This window comes from Andrena cerasifolii, chromosome 8 (assembly GCF_050908995.1).
Source record: "Andrena cerasifolii isolate SP2316 chromosome 8, iyAndCera1_principal, whole genome shotgun sequence".
In the NCBI taxonomy this organism is placed as follows: Eukaryota; Metazoa; Arthropoda; class Insecta; order Hymenoptera; family Andrenidae; genus Andrena; species Andrena cerasifolii.
Window position 1 is genome coordinate 8,188,178 of NC_135125.1, and position 18,200 is coordinate 8,206,377.

The 18,200-nt window shown below is 37.3% G+C and overlaps 4 protein-coding genes across 5 annotated transcripts in view; 2 read left to right on the forward strand and 2 right to left on the reverse strand.

Annotated features, from left to right (window-relative positions):
- Positions 1–416: 416 nt before the first annotated feature.
- Positions 417–1,911, forward strand: LOC143372505 (mitochondrial import inner membrane translocase subunit Tim10 B). Its single transcript, XM_076818708.1, has 3 exons — positions 417–593; positions 706–801; positions 1,270–1,911. The coding sequence occupies exons 1-3, from the start codon at positions 570–572 to the stop codon at positions 1,501–1,503; spliced, it is 354 nt and encodes a 117-aa protein (XP_076674823.1). The 5' UTR covers positions 417–569; the 3' UTR covers positions 1,504–1,911.
- Positions 1,788–6,536, reverse strand: Arfip (ADP ribosylation factor interacting protein arfaptin). Of its 2 annotated transcripts, XR_013086296.1 has the most exons (7): positions 6,400–6,536; positions 5,635–5,823; positions 5,098–5,265; positions 4,702–5,023; positions 4,436–4,613; positions 2,409–4,365; positions 1,788–2,250 (listed from the first exon to the last, which is right to left on the reverse strand). XR_013086296.1 is itself a non-coding variant. In XM_076818683.1 (6 exons), exons 2-6 carry the CDS (start codon positions 5,804–5,806, stop codon positions 4,213–4,215), a joined length of 993 nt encoding a protein of 330 aa, XP_076674798.1. In that variant the 5' UTR covers positions 5,807–5,823; positions 6,400–6,536; the 3' UTR covers positions 1,788–4,212. The 2 variants fall into 2 exon arrangements, 1 of the variants encoding a protein (XP_076674798.1); XM_076818683.1 differs by having other exon boundaries at positions 1,788–4,365.
- Positions 6,537–8,227: 1,691 nt separating this feature from the next.
- Positions 8,228–13,384, forward strand: Pix (ATP-binding cassette sub-family E member 1 pix). Its single transcript, XM_076817842.1, has 9 exons — positions 8,228–8,358; positions 8,966–9,201; positions 9,465–9,680; positions 9,764–9,971; positions 10,391–10,577; positions 10,652–11,058; positions 12,146–12,458; positions 12,532–12,766; positions 12,840–13,384. Exons 2-9 carry the CDS (start codon positions 8,989–8,991, stop codon positions 12,885–12,887), a joined length of 1,827 nt encoding a protein of 608 aa, XP_076673957.1. The 5' UTR covers positions 8,228–8,358; positions 8,966–8,988; the 3' UTR covers positions 12,888–13,384.
- Positions 13,385–17,060: 3,676 nt separating this feature from the next.
- LOC143372472 (uncharacterized) overlaps positions 17,061–18,200 on the reverse strand; it is a 59,696-nt gene continuing 58,556 nt past the window's right edge. Inside the window, exon 11 of the mRNA XM_076818650.1 lies at positions 17,061–17,463. Within this exon, the coding sequence (XP_076674765.1) occupies positions 17,401–17,463 (63 nt within the window). The 3' untranslated portion in view covers positions 17,061–17,400. The remainder of the gene's footprint in view (positions 17,464–18,200) is intronic.

Here is an 18,200-nt window from a genome sequence, read left to right on the forward strand (position 1 = left end):
AATCACGAGCGCTCCGATCCGACCGGGGCCGAGCGCGCCCCGACCGGCGCCGATCAAAGCGCGCTTTTCTTCGACCACACGCATCGAAATTCCTTCTCCTTTCGATTAATGCAACATTGAATGTTTGTCCAATAATACGAATTATGTATATATCTTTTACAGTTACACTTTATGTTTGGAATATTTCAAACGTCTTAAATTGCAAATTCTAAATTCGACAGAGAGAATATCTGTTGCATTCGAAAGTTGTGCTACATTTTGGAAAAAAAAGTACTTTTTAATCGTTCGAGAGTGTGAACTTATTAATTACTCTTCTGTATTATAAGTAATATGCGGTTTTAATTATAATGCGTAATTGTATTGAAAATTACCTTATCGATTGTACGCACTTCTCGATATGGAGCAACGACGATAAATCGAATGGGAAGTTGTGTCGATAGTCGATATTAAAGAAGTCGTATCGTTATGAATTTGAAGACTATGGTGTACTGTAACCTAAACGAAAGAAGAAATTGTGAATATTAGAACGCTGCGAGCGTGTCACTCGATTTGGAAGTAGTAATACTGATATGGACGGTACACACATAAGAAATGTACTTACTGTTAATACTGTATATTTAGTAATTAAGTATCACCTCCTAACCTATTTCCGCACGCGACTAAATCAGAGTAAAACGATGCTTTTACACGACTGTTATTTTGTAGTTCAAGGATTTTCTGCTTCTGTATAATCAAATATCCGAGGCGTGCTTCAAGAGGTGTACGAATATATTTATTTCCAGGGATATTTCCAACGACGAGGTAAGTCTCCTAATAAAAACACTCGTAGTGCACCGCTGCTTTCGTGAATGAACTATACTGTTAACTGGATGGAAATGAGTTCATTTGCTGCGAAAATTTCATAATCACACAAAAGCGGCGAATTATGGTAGGTCGTCGTAACATTCATTGCGGGTTAACTGTTAATAGGTCGATCGCTGCGGACATTTGAAACAAATCTTATACTATAAATCAGAAAGTGTTTCGTATGTTTGTCTGTCGCCTAAAAACTTTTGAATGGTAAACTTGGAGGTCACGAAATGTACCTCAGCACATTATGCGTGGTTAATCCAAATAAATGTGATTATTTTCACCAAAAAAAAAAAAAATTTTCTTTTATAAAATCAGAATCTAAATTTTTGGCGAAGCCAAGCAGTAAAGCTAGTAGATAACATAAAACCATACAGTTTTTAAGCGTAGAAGTACCGTTTTAAACTCATTATTTTGCAGGACATCTGCTTAAGAAAGTGCTTGCAAAAACATATTCAGGCGAATCATAAAATGATGGAAATATTTATGGAAGTGCAGCCTATCTTTGTACGGAAGAGGATAGAGGAAGCGCAAACCGCTCAGGCAGCGTTAGAAGCACAAGCTGCTCAGGCAGCGTTAGAAGCACAACCTGCCCAGGCAGGGTTAGAACCACAATTGCAGATGGAAGAGAGCGTTCCCAAGGTTGCAGCATAGATAATCCTGTGCAGTTAAATTGTCCGTTACATGTTTTACGGAAGTTATGCTTTCAAGTAATAAGACGTAAAACGGTTACTTAAGTCAATGAATATTTATATTGATACAGTGTAAGATAATTTAATATATTGCAACGAATAAATCACTATCCACAGAGTAATTAGTAAGCAGCTAATTATAGCGAATTATTTCTCCACAATTATATTTTTCAACGTTAAAATGACAATCTAATATTCAGATAGAGAAAGTACTGTTAATTGCTCAGAAATCTGTACAAAGCAAAGTATATAAGCATTCATTTATTATTAGAAGTTTGTATACACATAATATACACACAATAACATCATGATTAGGAACATAATACATTAGCTACGATACGTTTATAAATTAAAGACCGTTTAAACTGTATTCTTCAGTAATGCAAGTTACTTGATGTCCCTTTCCATTCTTATTCCTTAATAATAAATATCTGACTCTTTATTGTTATTTTATTACAGTACCTTTGTATTGGCCTAGACATTCCTAACAATTTTTTTCTCGTGTAGTGGAATGTTTTGTGTACAATCATAGCAAAAGCTTGAAAGGAAAGGAAAGAAAAAGAAACATTTAACGATCTTTGAAGATTGCATATTAAATAAACGCGATTGCTATGTCATGGACAATGATTCTTATTAATCCCTGTTGCTATTCCACAGATAAGTGTAGCTTTACAACTATGAGAATTTGCAGAAATTTTGGAAGTACAGTCTTCCTCGGATTATTGAAATGCTTTTCTCCCCGGGTTATCGGGAAAGACCTACCCACCCTACAGTTTTGCTTCCCGAGAATTTCCCGGACCCACATCTTTCTCGATAATCCGGGGAAGACTGTATGTACTATGAATTGTGTACATATGATTTGCTTACACATATTACATTATGTATATTCGAAGGTTTACAATCAGAGCTGAGCATTAGTCGAATAAATTTTTATTTGAACGATCTCGAATAAGAATTGCGAATAAACTGAAGTTATTCGAGAATAACGAATAATTTTTTATTCGAATAAATAATGCCCAACTCTGTTTACAATATGATCGCGTTAGAAGTATTACACTTCAAAAAATAATGATAAAACGTATTGATGATATTACGATATAAATAGAGTAATTTCTTTATAATTTAAATTACTATCAATGCTAATGTAAACTATGAGTGTAAGTAACAAACAGTGGTGACAATGTACATACATTTATTTCCGCTATATTAAAAATTTTCTATGTGTAAAGCATAATGATCTGCAGTGCTTAGTGCAGATTCTATGTATTGTTGCCTTAAAATAGACTATAAAGTCAACACATGAAATTAAATGTAAAGTACAATTTCCATTCGCATAATTTTTTAAGTGTTCACTTAGACTTTAAGCCTTAGAGAATATGACTAGTTCAGTTTTGCAACGATTCGATACTTCCTTCTTAAAATACAAATATTTTCAATAGAAAATGATTGTATGTAATGAAACATTACTATAGCTATTACAAAAGAATTATTCGTACACGCGTTTCTTTCATCGAAATACTCGAAAGTATTTCTGTAAAATAAATTATAATCACACGTCACATATTACATTTTGCTGTAATACAATTAATTTTACAAACGTACATGCTCTGTATACATTTGTATCTTTGTTATAAAGATATGAATACTATTTAATAGATTACTTTTGATTAAGAAAATTATAAAACTAAGTGAATTTAATTATAAGCAGCTTCTTATGCATATTAAATAAAATCATAAGAAGAGTATTTAAGTTGATTTAAACGTAAGATTAGATCACATGGCCGGTTCAAAAGTTATTTCATTCGTGGCCACTTAAGAACAGTTAATTTCGGTATAAAAATCAGTAAACGTAGGAAGATAATGATAATGCCGATATATATGGCAATTTAAATATACAAATATTGAAAATTTAACATATGTATATTCGGAAGTGTTAAAATTCCCATAAAATCTTTTTCCGTTTTCAATCGAATAGATTCAATGCAGTACACAAATAAATCTGTATTTAGGAAGATTGATTCTCAATGTACCGTAAATAAAAATTCAATCGGTACGTCGATATTTAAAATGGAATGAAAAGTACAACAGAATATGTAAACTGTTTATAATTTCATTACTAGTATAATGTTGGTGCAAAATGTAATATAAACAACCAATACTGTTTTACATATACTGTAAAATTCAAAGCTCGGTTCATCATGATATTTCATGTACAATTTACATTTGCGACTTCTCTAAGAAGTCAGATATAAAAATTAAATATCTATTGCCTTTATAGTTTCACAAGCATCACTAAATAAAGAAAACTTTTACCAAATCTCTTATCAGACATGTTCTTAATTCTCGCGAAGTGTTGCACGTAAGTTCTATTCATATGATTAAGATGCATCGATGCGTCGTGCCACGCGGCACATATAATGGATACTGATCAATATTTAAAGCATTACGTATACGGAAAAAAATTCAGTCTGTTTTTGTCGTAATCGATACTTATTTCAGAAATCATTTGCACTGACAAATTACTTGACAGCAATACCTTTTAACACATTTTTAAAAGTCTGAAGAATGATCTACCTTGTCACTTAGTCGGTCGCTCGAAAACTTCGCGTAGACGAACGCATCTTTCTCTTCGTCTCCTTCAAAATATTTGCATTTATTCATTCTACTGTAACTACTGTTCGAGCCACGATGGTAGAGACGAGTTCGGTGACTTGACCTTTATATTAAACTGCTTCAGCGTTGCTTCCAATGCAGTCTGATTTCCAGAGAAATAGGCAGACACTGCATTATGAAATAGCAGTAACTGCTTATGCATTACCTTGATCTGTAATAAAATTTTCATGAAAACAGGCGCAAGGCATTTGGAAGAGAAATTGCGAGAAATAGAAACATACTCTATTTTCGTCTAAAAATTTCAGTTTTATCGAGACATCTGAGCGTAATTTCTCAAAATTCTGTTTATGTTCCTCGTAATTGGCTTGCGCCTCTTCCAATCTCCCGGCGTTAGTGCCATCAGATTTTGTTGCCTGCGCCAGTGCTTCGAGATCCGTTCTGTAGGCGTCGTATTCTATTCTGCGAATAAAATTAATATTTTTAAAAATGCTAAAACTACGAGAGGCTTTCAAGATGTTCCAGTTCTAGCTTTTACATTTAATAATACCTGGCCGTTTCATATTGCCGCACCGTAAGCAGGGTGTCTTCGATAGTTTTATTACAAAGTGTATTTACGGAAGAAACAAAGAAATTTAAGGCCCCTAATAACGTTTCACCATTTTTAGTCAAGTTTCTTTGAGTCTCAGAGTTATACAGAAACTCTTCTTGCAACTCTGGAGACTTTTGAGCTAGTTCAGAAAACGCTTCCCCTAGGGCATGTTGTGTTTGAACGACGTGATGGAAATGAGAAGCTAAAGCTCTAGATAGTCGCAAGACATTGCAATACTTTCTTTGTGTGTCTCGCAGTAATTCAATTTGTGTTTCGAGCTCTGAAAACGAACATACATTACAATTACAACGTGCAATTCTAAGTGCTTTTACATAGAGTAGAATCTGAACTTACCTGAATCCACAGTACGAGATGTTTTTCCCAGTTTCTCATACATTAACTGTTTTGTACACTTATAGGTAGAAATACTCCAGTTTTTAATACTCTCGATTTTACTCTGCGCAGTACGCATCGTTTGGGTATCGCCATTTTGAATAGGCGTATTTGGAGATACCGTCACAGCTGTTAGATTCACAAACGTATTAATATAATTTTTAATACCTTTGCACTGTCGTTTGCAGGAAAGAAGGAACCCGGACGCTAAGCGGGGCTACTTTGCTACTTTGACGAATACAAAGTAAGGGAACGAAACATAGGCAGGGGCTAATGCGAACAAAGTAGACCCCTTGCTCCGCTTGGCGTCCGGGTTCCTTCTTTTCTGCAAACGACAGTATGCTGCGTTCAGTCTAAGAGTCTCGCTTGATCATACTGCGTTCCCTGCCAGTTTCCTGCCAATCGACAGGAGGACGTTGCAACGCCACCTCAGAGCGAATGCTCCGCGGAACCAGGTTACTCCTAGGATGAACGCAGTGTAATAACTATGATACCTACACATTTGCGATGTAGGACTAGCCAATGTTAAATTTATCGTAGCTGGTCTGGATTGAGTATCGTTGCTACAATTATTCGGTACATGGGGTGGTGGAGTGCCACCGTGTACTGCACTGTCGCTGTCATTCAAAGCTGGAGCATCCTTCAACATTTCATGAATACTTCGTTCCATTCCACTCGACCCACTAACTGTTCGAAAGATTTCAGTTAGAAAATAATTCGTCACATAGATCGCTTAAAAGCTTCCTCGAAATTTTACAGAGGCCAGCAATGATGTATATCCCGAAATAAAATCTGATTAGAGTGGATTAAGAATTAGTAAAAAATGTTACTGAAATGTGCATTCAAGTAGAATGTTAAAACCACTGTGACTTCGTAGATATTGTACGAGAAATTATTATAACGAAATGATTGGTGAACTTCGCCGAAAATGGGGAGTTTTGTAAAAAGAAGAAAATGTTTACGCGCTACCGCCATTTTTTTATAACGCTCGAGTCAGTAAAAATTGGCATACGTAAACAGAAAAATGTTGCGTATGAATAATGCACTGCGTTATAGTATATTAAATTATCGTGCGTGTTTCATTAAGGAGGTAAACTGTGCGAATGAAAGGAGCAGTGAGAGCTGTCACTTGACACCTGTTTTAAAACTATGTACGGTTAGGGTACAATGTTCATTTATAAATTTCAATTAGTATTGCTTAAACAGGCTACGATTGAAAATCTCTGACAATGGAACGAAACAGAGTTTTAAGATGGTACTTACTAGGAGATAGTGGATTGCAGATATAATTGCTATTATTATATGCTTAAAACTTCAGAATGAATCTTTATAATGTTTCATGTGAGATGCAGTACACGTAGCTAGGTGGCGCGACGCGTACAATCTTTGGAAACACCCGAATCCTATCGCGCGATTCCGAGGAAATTTTCAGATACTAACGAGGGTTGGTGCCCGTATAGCGCTGAACCGCTCTGCTCGTCGGAGTGCGGGTGTTTCAAATAAAACAAAGTACAAGGAGAACTATTGGGAATTTCTGTGAGAGCGAATTCAATACACACAAGTATCGAAACAGTGCAATAATGTTTTTGTCATTAAATAGTCTGTTAAATTTTACAAAATCGATCATCAAACAGTCGAAATTCCCAATATTAATTTTTGCCACCAGATTGCGTAGCGGAAATAAGAAAATGCCAATTTGTAAGTTAAACTTTGGAGTTTTATTCTCGATATCGGTTCGAACTGTTCAAGAAAGCAGTTAATAACAGAATGCATGCAGCGTTTCGAAGTATTCTCCGAGGTCTTCGCGGAAGTCATTGGCCAAGTCCTCCTAGTCCTCCCATAGATCTTCGTAGTCCAATCAGGATGGAGGATGCGTCAGATGCAAGCTGTCCTTCGGATGTCCGTCCGCTCCCGCGAATCGGCGTCTATCTTTCTTTCCGTCTTCGGGTTGTGGTGGAAACTCGGTGGAAGCGCGTTTTTCCGTTATGCAGCGGGGTGCCCACGTGGGAAGAGAAAGTATACTCTACTCCGAGGATCGAGAAAATAACCCTTGAAGGAAATTTATGGGGCCCTCGGAACGAAAACCTCCACTGTTTTCCCGGTCGATATAGGAAATACGGCTTAAAGGTCTGTGCACACATATCAGTTCCGCGTGTCAGTACCGTTTCGTCGTGCCAGTGGTAAAAAGAAGAGGGGCGTAGAGGGTGCTAATACGGAACTGATATGTGTGCGCAGACCTTTAAGGACCAGTGGAAAACGGAGGGTCCGTACCAGATACTGAGGTGATCGTTGAGGGGTTAACGTCTCCAACACTTCTGGAGTCAATCGACATTCCTAAAGACTAAACAAAGAACAGGGCTTTCTCAAAAGATTACGTGACTTAGAAGAAACTCGCGATTCGTTTCGGGGTTTACTAATTGAGACTCTGCATAAGATCTTTCCCACGCATGCCACCCGTGTCGCGTATTCTTAACAATACTCTCCTTGATCACACGCAAATGTCTGCTTTTAAACTTCGCTCCTAATTCACATATCGATTATATTCATTCCCGTAGCTACATTCGCGTGATCACGCAACACACCAACGAGCAACACACCGCAACAATCCTCAGATTCGTAATTATAATTTCCCAAATGCCATCTGCTAGTCTTATAAGAAAATGTAAGCTGGGAGAAAATAAAAAACTAACCTAACTTCCCAGATAGCAATTCGTTGCATTTATTTCCTATATAGGTAAAGTTCCGAAGAAATGTTGTTTTACTGAAATAGGTAATTTCTCTTCCACATATTAATGAAAGGTTCACACGATTATTCTTCTCTATAACATTTAGTGCTCCGAAGAAATGTTATTTTATACTGAAATATAATTTCTCTTGCATAAATTAATGGAAGGATCAAACGAATAAATATAGCATAAAGACTACTTTTGTTAATTGATCGATTTATAAATTATTATTTGAAAATTGCATAGTACATTTCGATTAATTTAATAAAATCTGGCAGTAATTTGTTTCCTCTGTTATTTATGACGATTAGAACCGAACGGTATTTAAAATTAATTTACAAGTTAGACTTGCACTTCAATATCGAGTGCATAGTCTACATCCCTGTGCTCTATGATCGAAAGCGAGGCATGCGGTGGTGGTGTGCGAGTGCGGAACTCCTTCGAAAAGGTTGCAAAGGGGTTTCCATGCTTCCCTCCACGTTTTTGGTTTTGACAGGTATGTATTTGTGGACGGTGGCTATTAAATAATCCAAAATAATATGATACATGCGTAACGAATTAATTTCGTTCATTATGTGATATTCTCGCGAAATACTTTTCGGCAAGTATGTTCTATGAATAATTGAACGAGGTTAGAATCGCGTGGTGAATTCGGGAATTATATTCTAGTGTAATTACACGTTCACAGCGGTCGCAAATATATATCTAAATTTTTTTATGAGCTACTTACCATTAAATCGGTCTTTTCCATTTTGCAGTTTAATGAGACGAGTAATTAATTATTTGTTAAGAGGATATGAGTAAAACATATGTTGAATTATTTTTTAAGTTCTAGTTGGTTAATAATATTCATCGTTTAAAAGAAATTCCTCTTTATCAGGAGGACATTCAATTAGTTTAGAATATAATTTATTAAGCATTTATTCGTAATTACCCAACATTTTTTAGAACATTAAAGTTTCTTTAAGCCAAGTCCTTTTGAGATATTTTTGTACACGTTAAAACAATCACGTTTTCACACCCATTCTGATTACATCACCGAATCAATGCCGATCCATGAAAAATTCGGAACACGCGTTATTAAGGCAACTTTGAATTTTCAGGTAGCTAGATATAAAATATCATCATGCCGCCGAAAAAGTCTATGGAGGAAACGGACCGCCTGACTCGTATAGCTATCGTCAATTCGGACAAGTGCAAACCGAAGCGGTGCAGGCAAGAATGCAAGAGATCTTGCCCAGTTGTGCGGATGGGAAAACTTTGCATAGAAGTTACTCCTAATAGTAAAATAGCGTCTATTTCAGAAGAATTATGTATTGGATGTGGTATTTGCGTTAAGGTATGCTGAAAAATTCTTATAAGTGCGTACAAGAGCGCAAGAGCTAGCGTTTCATTGTCGGGCTACTACGTACCTCGTGTTTTTACCATTAATAATTATTTAACTATTGTACTTCAAGCCGGTAGCACCCTTGAGTAATTAGTAAATGTTATTTTAACTATTAAGAAGTTTATTGTATCGTTTCTCTGAAGCTCGCGAAAGTGCCCGAGGATAAGATGTTAAATTCATTATTGCTTGAAACATAACGTGACTTTTGTTTTCAGAAATGTCCGTTCGAGGCAATATCTATCATTAACCTTCCTAGTAATTTAGAGAAAGAAACTACGCACCGTTACTCAAAGAATTCATTTAAACTGCATAGACTGCCTATTCCACGTCCCGGGGAAGTGCTAGGTTTAGTTGGGACCAATGGGATTGGTAAATCAACTGCTCTGAAAATTTTAGCAGGAAAGCAGAAGCCGAACTTGGGAAGATTTACCGTACGCACACTTTATGCTTCAAATTATATAAGCAACTTTCCTGGAAGCTTATAGAATTTTCTTTGTCGATTTCGTTAATTCAGGATCCACCAGATTGGACAGAAATCTTGAGCCACTTCAGGGGCAGTGAATTGCAGAATTACTTCACCAAGATATTGGAAGATGATTTGAAAGCTCTCATCAAGCCTCAATACGTAGATCAGATCCCTAAAGCTGTGAAAGGCACTGTGCAACAACTCCTGGATAAGAAGGACGAGTGTAAAAATCAATTAGATATTTGTAGAATGTTAGGTAAGTTAAAGACGGGAAAGTGATTAAGGTAGTAGAGCAGGCTTGGGAATTAAGTGAACTTGGCGGCCGATTTTCAGAGGCAACGGCTCCTTTCTCCCGCCGCGCGCCTTGGCCCCCGCGTTGGCCTAGCTGCTTGGAGCTCCTCAGGCCCGTACCACGTGAGCCGCGCGTGGCGCGTTGACAAAACAAAAATGCATCGACAATTGTGCTCTCTGGGATGTGGAAACCTATTGATACAATGTCGCCGTAATGCGCCACGCACGGTTCATATGGTACGGGCCTGAAGCGCTCCAAGCGCCTAGGGGACCAATACGCGCGGCGCCTCTGAAAATCGGCCGCCAAGTTCACTTAATTCCCAAGCCTGTAGTAGAGGAATCGAATAAGAGACTGATTTTTAATGGCTAACAATTGCTGTTCAGATTTGTTACATATACGCGACAGAGGCATCGAAGCACTTTCTGGCGGGGAGCTTCAACGATTCGCTTGTGCTATGGTGTGCATTCAGGACGGAGACATTTTTATGTTCGACGAGCCGTCTTCATATTTAGATGTGAAACAGCGTCTCAATGCTGCCGTAACTATCCGATCTCTCATTCATCCCGACAAGTAAGCAATTAGTATTTACGTAATGTAATCGTAGATTTTCTATAAAAACTAACGGCATTGTTGCAACTCCACAGGTTTATAATAGTAGTGGAACACGATTTATCAGTTCTGGACTATTTGTCAGACTTCATATGTTGCCTTTACGGTGTTCCCGGAGCTTACGGCGTCGTCACTATGCCGTTCTCCGTGAGAGAAGGCATAAACATTTTCCTTGACGGTTTCGTACCGACGGAGAATCTGAGATTCCGCGAGGAATCTCTTGTTTTTAAAGTGGCGGAGAGTGCCACTGAGGAGGAGGTGAAACGTATGAATCACTACGAATATCCTGCAATGGTAAAGACAATGGGCTCGTTTCGGTTACACGTCGAGAAAGGTCAGTTTACGGATTCGGAGATTCTTGTGTTGCTCGGTGAAAATGGGACAGGGAAAACGACGTTCATTAGAATGTTGGCTGGTAATCTGCCACCGGATGATGGCTCTGGTGAGTGAGATTCAATTTTACTTCTATTGAAAGAGCTTTAAGGGATCATTCCGGTTAGCGCGCCGATAAATTCAGCGATTTTCAGAAATTTATTGCGACGAAAATAATTACAGTAATGGAATAAAACTTTTTTCTATTTATTAAACTACATTTCTACAGTTAATAGAAAATATAAAAGTAATCAAATTATTGCTTTTCAAATGCTTTTGAAAGCGGTCTTTTGATGACATGTTTAAAAATTCATGCCTCGATCGTGAAGGCGATTTCAACTTATCTGAACCTTAAAATCCAAACAGATTCTTGATTAGTATGACTGTCGCTGTCGCTCGGACTATAATTAGTGAATTATCTTAAAAATTAGCAAAATGGTGGGCAAAATGCAAGAAAAATGTTTTTTCGGCTTTTTTCTGTTGCTATTTTCGATTTTAAAAGTAGGTTAGACTCAATGAAAATACTTGGTTGTAGTCCCTGCGAGAGTTTCAGGTGTGCAGAATAAGCAGTAAAATTTATAAAGCAATCGGATTTTGAGATTTTATCTTCACGATGTGGACAAATGACGTTTCGAGAAAAACGCGATCAAAGTTTTCATTTATAGAGACCGAGCGTCTGCGCTCCCTACAAAATGCCTCTGTAGAATGACCCCTTAATATTAGGAACTTCATTTTAATAGCCAACTAACGGCAAGTGTCTTTTGTGATTATCTCGAAAACTAGGAAAAAGTTGTTGAAAATTGTGCCCCTGATAACATATTCAAAAATCATTGAAATCGGTGCTGGAATACCTTTTCTGCATAATCACCCAAATAAATTTCACATTTATTAGTCGCGAATTTTCATGTTTTAAAGCCGTTTCACATTGTGCTAAATTTATGAAATAATTGTATTTCATTGTGAATTTGGAGATACATAATAAGCATACAAGTCTTCCTTTTATTAATACCTAATCATTATTGTTATCCACATCTTAACAAATTTTACTTTATAATTTTATTAAACTAGATTCCCACCAAGTCTAAGCGAGAGATGAATTAGAGACGTAAGGTTATCTGTTTCCAATTAGATGCTTTAAATAATATCGACTTTTACAGGAAGTATCCCTCAACTTCACATTAGTTACAAACCACAGAAGATAAGTCCTAAATCTCAAGGCATCGTGCGGCAGTTGTTGCATGAGAAAGTCAGGGATGCTTATGTCCATCCCCAGTTCGTGACGGACGTAATGAAGCCATTAAAGATAGACGACATCATGGATCAAGAGGTGCAGAATCTTTCCGGAGGAGAGTTGCAACGAGTGGCTTTAGCTTTGTGTCTTGGAAAGCCTGCCGATGTTTACTTGATCGACGAACCTTCTGCCTATTTGGACTCCGAGCAACGTTTAGTCGCGGCTAAAGTAATAAAACGGTAATTATTGCCTTGGAGTAGAAGACAGCGATGCCCGTATTTAAGGAATTATTAAAACTTGTCGTTATTCTAGGTTTATATTGCATGCGAAGAAAACGGGATTCGTAGTAGAGCACGACTTCATCATGGCTACGTATTTGGCTGACCGTGTAATAGTATTTTCTGGCACACCATCTTTGGAAACCACGGCTCATAGTCCGCAATCTTTATTAAACGGTATGAACAGATTCTTGGAACTCCTAGGCATCACTTTCAGAAGAGACCCGAACAATTTTAGACCGAGGATTAACAAGAGCCAGTCTGTGAAAGTACGTAATTTTAAATTCTCATACAGTTCGACGTGCAAACGAATACGAAATATTGATAATATTTTCTCGATAGGACCTGGAACAAAAGAAAGCTGGTCAATATTTCTTCCTGGAAGAGTGAGAACCGATCGCGCCGATAAGTTGAATAGCAGCTCATATAAAATACTATTAAGAAGTTTTTGTAAATCTTTATACGTTTAAAAGCCGGGAATGAATTTCTTACAATATACTAAACGCTGGTGGTGCATAATTTTGCGTTAAATATTCCTATATTTCACGCAACATACTCGAAATATTTGTAATTCCAACACGCCCAGTATCCCTGCTAACGGGATATTTATTTTAATGAATTTAGCAAAAAAAAAAATTGATTTAAAGAGAAGTACAATCGTATTTTTCTACGATATACTGCTGCCGCGAATTTATTTATATTGAACATTCGTCACGAGTCACATTTCGAATTTGATAAATAAACGATACGGTGCATTTTTTTTTGTACAAGTTCTTATTTATGTCCTATTGTGTGTAACGAATCAAATGAATGTAACTGTCAGTATATTTACATGTAACACTGCTATGAGACGTGAATTATAATACAAGTGGAATGTGGAGATGAAATGAATCGATCATTTGATAAACCTTACGAATTCAATAACTTTCCGATTTTATATATTGAAGCTACGTTATCAGCTTTTATCCCTCATTTTATCAACTGTGCTTACCTAGGCAACGATCTCTTATATAGTACACTGTCCGAATAAATGATCGCTAAATCTAGAAATCCTCGATTCTCTCTCCGAAGACATTACTTTGTGCCATCTCTTTCGACGGCATGTTCTCCTGTTACAAAGCCCAATTTTGTGCATTCTGAAAATTTTTGCCAGATTTTGGCCCAGGTATCAGGAGAACATGAAGCGAAAAGAGGTATTCTGAATTTCAGCTTCGAAGGCATCCTCGATTCTCTCTCCGAAGACGTTACTTAGTGCCACCTCTTTCGACATCATGTTCTCCTGTTACAAAGCCAATTTTGTGCATTCTGAAAATTTTTGCCAGATTTTGGCCCAGGTATCAGGAGAACATGAAGCGAAAAGAGGTATTCTGAATTTCAGCTTCGAAGGCATCCTCGATTCTCTCTCCGAAGACGTTACTTAGTGCCACCTCTTTCGACGTCATGTTATCCTGTTACGAAGCCCAATTTTGTGCATTCTGAAAATTTTCTCCAGATTTTGGCCCAGGTATCAGGAGAACATGAAGCGAAAAGAGGTATTCTGAATTTCAGCTTCGAAGGCATCGCCTTAAAGTAGCAAACAAGAGCTACGCCTTTCATGGGCCTTTAAACAGTTCTCGGTTAATGTGATGCTTTTGAAAGACTCGAAGCTTGTAATTTCTGAATAGTATTCCATGGGCATTAGTTGCAAAATTTTCTTCAATATCGACTTATTAACAAAGGAAATCTATGGTATTCTTAAGGAAATACCATAGATATTTGAAATTTGGATAGGAATATGTAAAAGGTATTTCTGAATAATAATACAGTTTGTTTCAAGTTTCTTTCATTTTATTTGCATAAAAGGCCTTTACAGTGTTACAATAAAGTATAAGGTATATAAAGTCACTATTTTCTTGTGATTACTATCAAGGTTTCCATCATTCCGTCGAAATATTCCGAAGTTAAAACCTGTAAGAAGAAAAATATTTTTAGTAACATGACTTGTCTATTATTGAAAATGGGAGAAACGTTACAACATTTTGTCACGTATGAAAATATATTAGTAAAGGGAATAATTTTATTGTGCAACATGTTGATTGAAATTAGTCGTTTTAGATTTTATATGTTCCGGTAAGATTTAATATTAATTCCTACCACTCGTAGCACTGTAATCTTATTTTAGAATAAGTCGGTAACGTTGGGTGCGACACGAGCAGCGGCCAAATCAGCAACTACGTACTCTGAAATCTGTTGAAATGCTGTGCGTGGGTGCGTGCTTGTATATGTGTGACATATTTAGAGTTTAGAGTGTGCCGATGCGATGTAATTAATTTGACATACTGTAACTAGAGCGATTATTAATCGTGTATATTTCTGTTTTACAGGTAAGGAATTTTTACATAAAAGACGTTAAACCGGCTGCATTTTCAACTGTGTTCATTGAGATGAAATTTGCACAAGCTACTGCTTCAGCCGAATTACCCAGTTACACTTGTAACATTTCATTGTATTGCATTTCACTTATTTGAATAAATTGCAGCTAAGTGGTAAAAGAGTTTTTTTATTTAACGAGCACTACTTACTCCTTCCTATTCCAAATCACATATAAAAGACATGCTAAAAAGAACACCTAAAAAGATCCTTCCACGCAGAGTGGTTTTAAAAATCTTCGCATTAAAGCACTACTTTAAATATGCCATTCACTACTCTCAAACTCTATCGACTTTCGTTCAAGGCTTCTACTTCTCTTCAGAGACATTACTTTGCGCTACCTCTTTCCACGTCATGTTATCCTGTTAGGAAGCCTGATTTTAGAGATATCTGAAAATTTTCGCCATATTTTGGCCCAGGTATCAGGAGAACATGAAGCGAAAAGAGGTATTCTGAATTTCAGCTTCGAAGGCATCCTCGATTCTCTCTCCGAAGACGTTACTTAGTGCCACCTCTTTCGACATCATGTTCTCCTGTTACAAAGCCAATTTTGTGCATTCTGAAAATTTTTGCCAGATTTTGGCCCAGGTATCAGGAGAACATGAAGCGAAAAGAGGTATTCTGAATTTCAGCTGCGAAGGCATCCTCGATTCTCTCTCCGAAGACGTTACTTAGTGCCACCTCTTTCGACATCATGTTCTCCTGTTACAAAGCCAATTTTGTGCATTCTGAAAATTTTTGCCAGATTTTGGCCCAGGTATCAGGAGAACATGAAGCGAAAAGAGGTATTCTGAATTTCAGCTGCGAAGGCATCCTCGATTCTCTCTCCGAAGACGTTACTTAGTGCCACCTCTTTCGACGGCATGTTTTCCTGTTACAAAGCCCAATTTTGTGCATTCTGAAAATTTTTGCCAGATTTTGGCCCAAGGTATCAGGAGAACATGAAGCGAAAAGAGGTATTCTGAATTTCAGCTGCGAAGGCATCCTCGATTCTCTCTCCGGAGACATTACTTTGTGCCATCTCTTTCGACGGCATGTTCTCCTGTTACAAAGCCCAATTTTGTGCATTCTGAAAATTTTTGCCAGATTTTGGCCCAGGTATCAGGAGAACATGAAGCGAAAAGAGGTATTCTGAATTTCAGCTTCGAAGGCATCCTCGATTCTCTCTCCGAAGACGTTACTTAGTGCCACCTCTTTCGACATCATGTTCTCCTGTTACAAAGCCAATTTTGTGCATTCTGAAAATTTTTGCCAGATTTTGGCCCAGGTATCAGGAGAACATAAAGCGAAAAGAGGTATTCTGAATTTCAGCTGCGAAGGCATCCTCGATTCTCTCTCCGGAGACGTTACTTAGTGCCACCTCTTTCGACATCATGTTCTCCTGTTACAAAGCCAATTTTGTGCATTCTGAAAATTTTTGCCAGATTTTGGCCCAGGTATCAGGAGAACATGAAGCGAAAAGAGGTATTCTGAATTTCAGCTTCGAAGGCATCCTCGATTCTCTCTCCGGAGACGTTACTTAGTGCCATCTCTTTCGACGGCATGTTCTCCTGTTACAAAGCCCAATTTTGTGCATTCTGAAAATTTTTGCCAGATTTTGGCCCAGGTATCAGGAGAACATGAAGCGAAAAGAGGTATTCTGAATTTCAGCTTCGAAGGCATCCTCGATTCACTCTCCGAAGACGTTACTTAGTGCCACCTCTTTCGACATCATGTTCTCCTGTTACAAAGCCAATTTTGTGCATTCTGAAAATTTTTGCCAGATTTTGGCCCAGGTATCAGGAGAACATGAAGCGAAAAGAGGTATTCTGAATTTCAGCTTCGAAGGCATCCTCGATTCTCTCTCCGAAGACGTTACTTAGTGCCACTTCTTTCGACATCATGTTCTCCTGTTACAAAGCCAATTTTGTGCATTCTGAAAATTTTTGCCAGATTTTGGCCCAGGTATCAGGAGAACATGAAGCGAAAAGAGGTATTCTGAATTTCAGCTTCGAAGGCATCCTCGATTCTCTCTCCGAAGACGTTACTTAGTGCCACCTCTTTCGACGTCATGTTATCCTGTTACGAAGCCCAATTTTGTGCATTCTGAAAATTTTCTCCAGATTTTGGCCCAGGTATCAGGAGAACATGAAGCGAAAAGAGGTATTCTGAATTTCAGCTTCGAAGGCATCGCCTTAAAGTAGCAAACAAGAGCTACGCCTTTCATGGGCCTTTAAACAGTTCTCGGTTAATGTGATGCTTTTGAAAGACTCGAAGCTTGTAATTTCTGAATAGTATTCCATGGGCATTAGTTGCAAAATTTTCTTCAATATCGACTTATTAACAAAGGAAATCTATGGTATTCTTAAGGAAATACCATAGATATTTGAAATTTGGATAGGAATATGTAAAAGGTATTTCTGAATAATAATACAGTTTGTTTCAAGTTTCTTTCATTTTATTTGCATAAAAGGCCTTTACAGTGTTACAATAAAGTATAAGGTATATAAAGTCACTATTTTCTTGTGATTACTATCAAGGTTTCCATCATTCCGTCGAAATATTCCGAAGTTAAAACCTGTAAGAAGAAAAATATTTTTAGTAACATGACTTGTCTATTATTGAAAATGGGAGAAACGTTACAACATTTTGTCACGTATGAAAATATATTAGTAAAGGGAATAATTTTATTGTGCAACATGTTGATTGAAATTAGTCGTTTTAGATTTTATATGTTCCGGTAAGATTTAATATTAATTCCTACCACTCGTAGCACTGTAATCTTATTTTAGAATAAGTCGGTAACGTTGGGTGCGACACGAGCAGCGGCCAAATCAGCAACTACGTACTCTGAAATCTGTTGAAATGCTGTGCGTGGGTGCGTGCTTGTATATGTGTGACATATTTAGAGTTTAGAGTGTGCCGATGCGATGTAACTAATTTGACATACTGTAACTAGAGCGATTATTAATCGTGTATATTTCTGTTTTACAGGTAAGGAATTTTTACATAAAAGACGTTAAACCGGCTGCATTTTCAACTGTGTTCATTGAGATGAAATTTGCACAAGCTACTGCTTCAGCCGAATTACCCAGTTACACTTGTAACATTTCATTGTATTGCATTTCACTTATTTGAATAAATTGCAGCTAAGTGGTAAAAGAGTTTTTTTATTTAACGAGCACTACTTACTCCTTCCTATTCCAAATCACATATAAAAGACATGCTAAAAAGAACACCTAAAAAGATCCTTCCACGCAGAGTGGTTTTAAAAATCTTCGCATTAAAGCACTACTTTAAATATGCCATTCACTA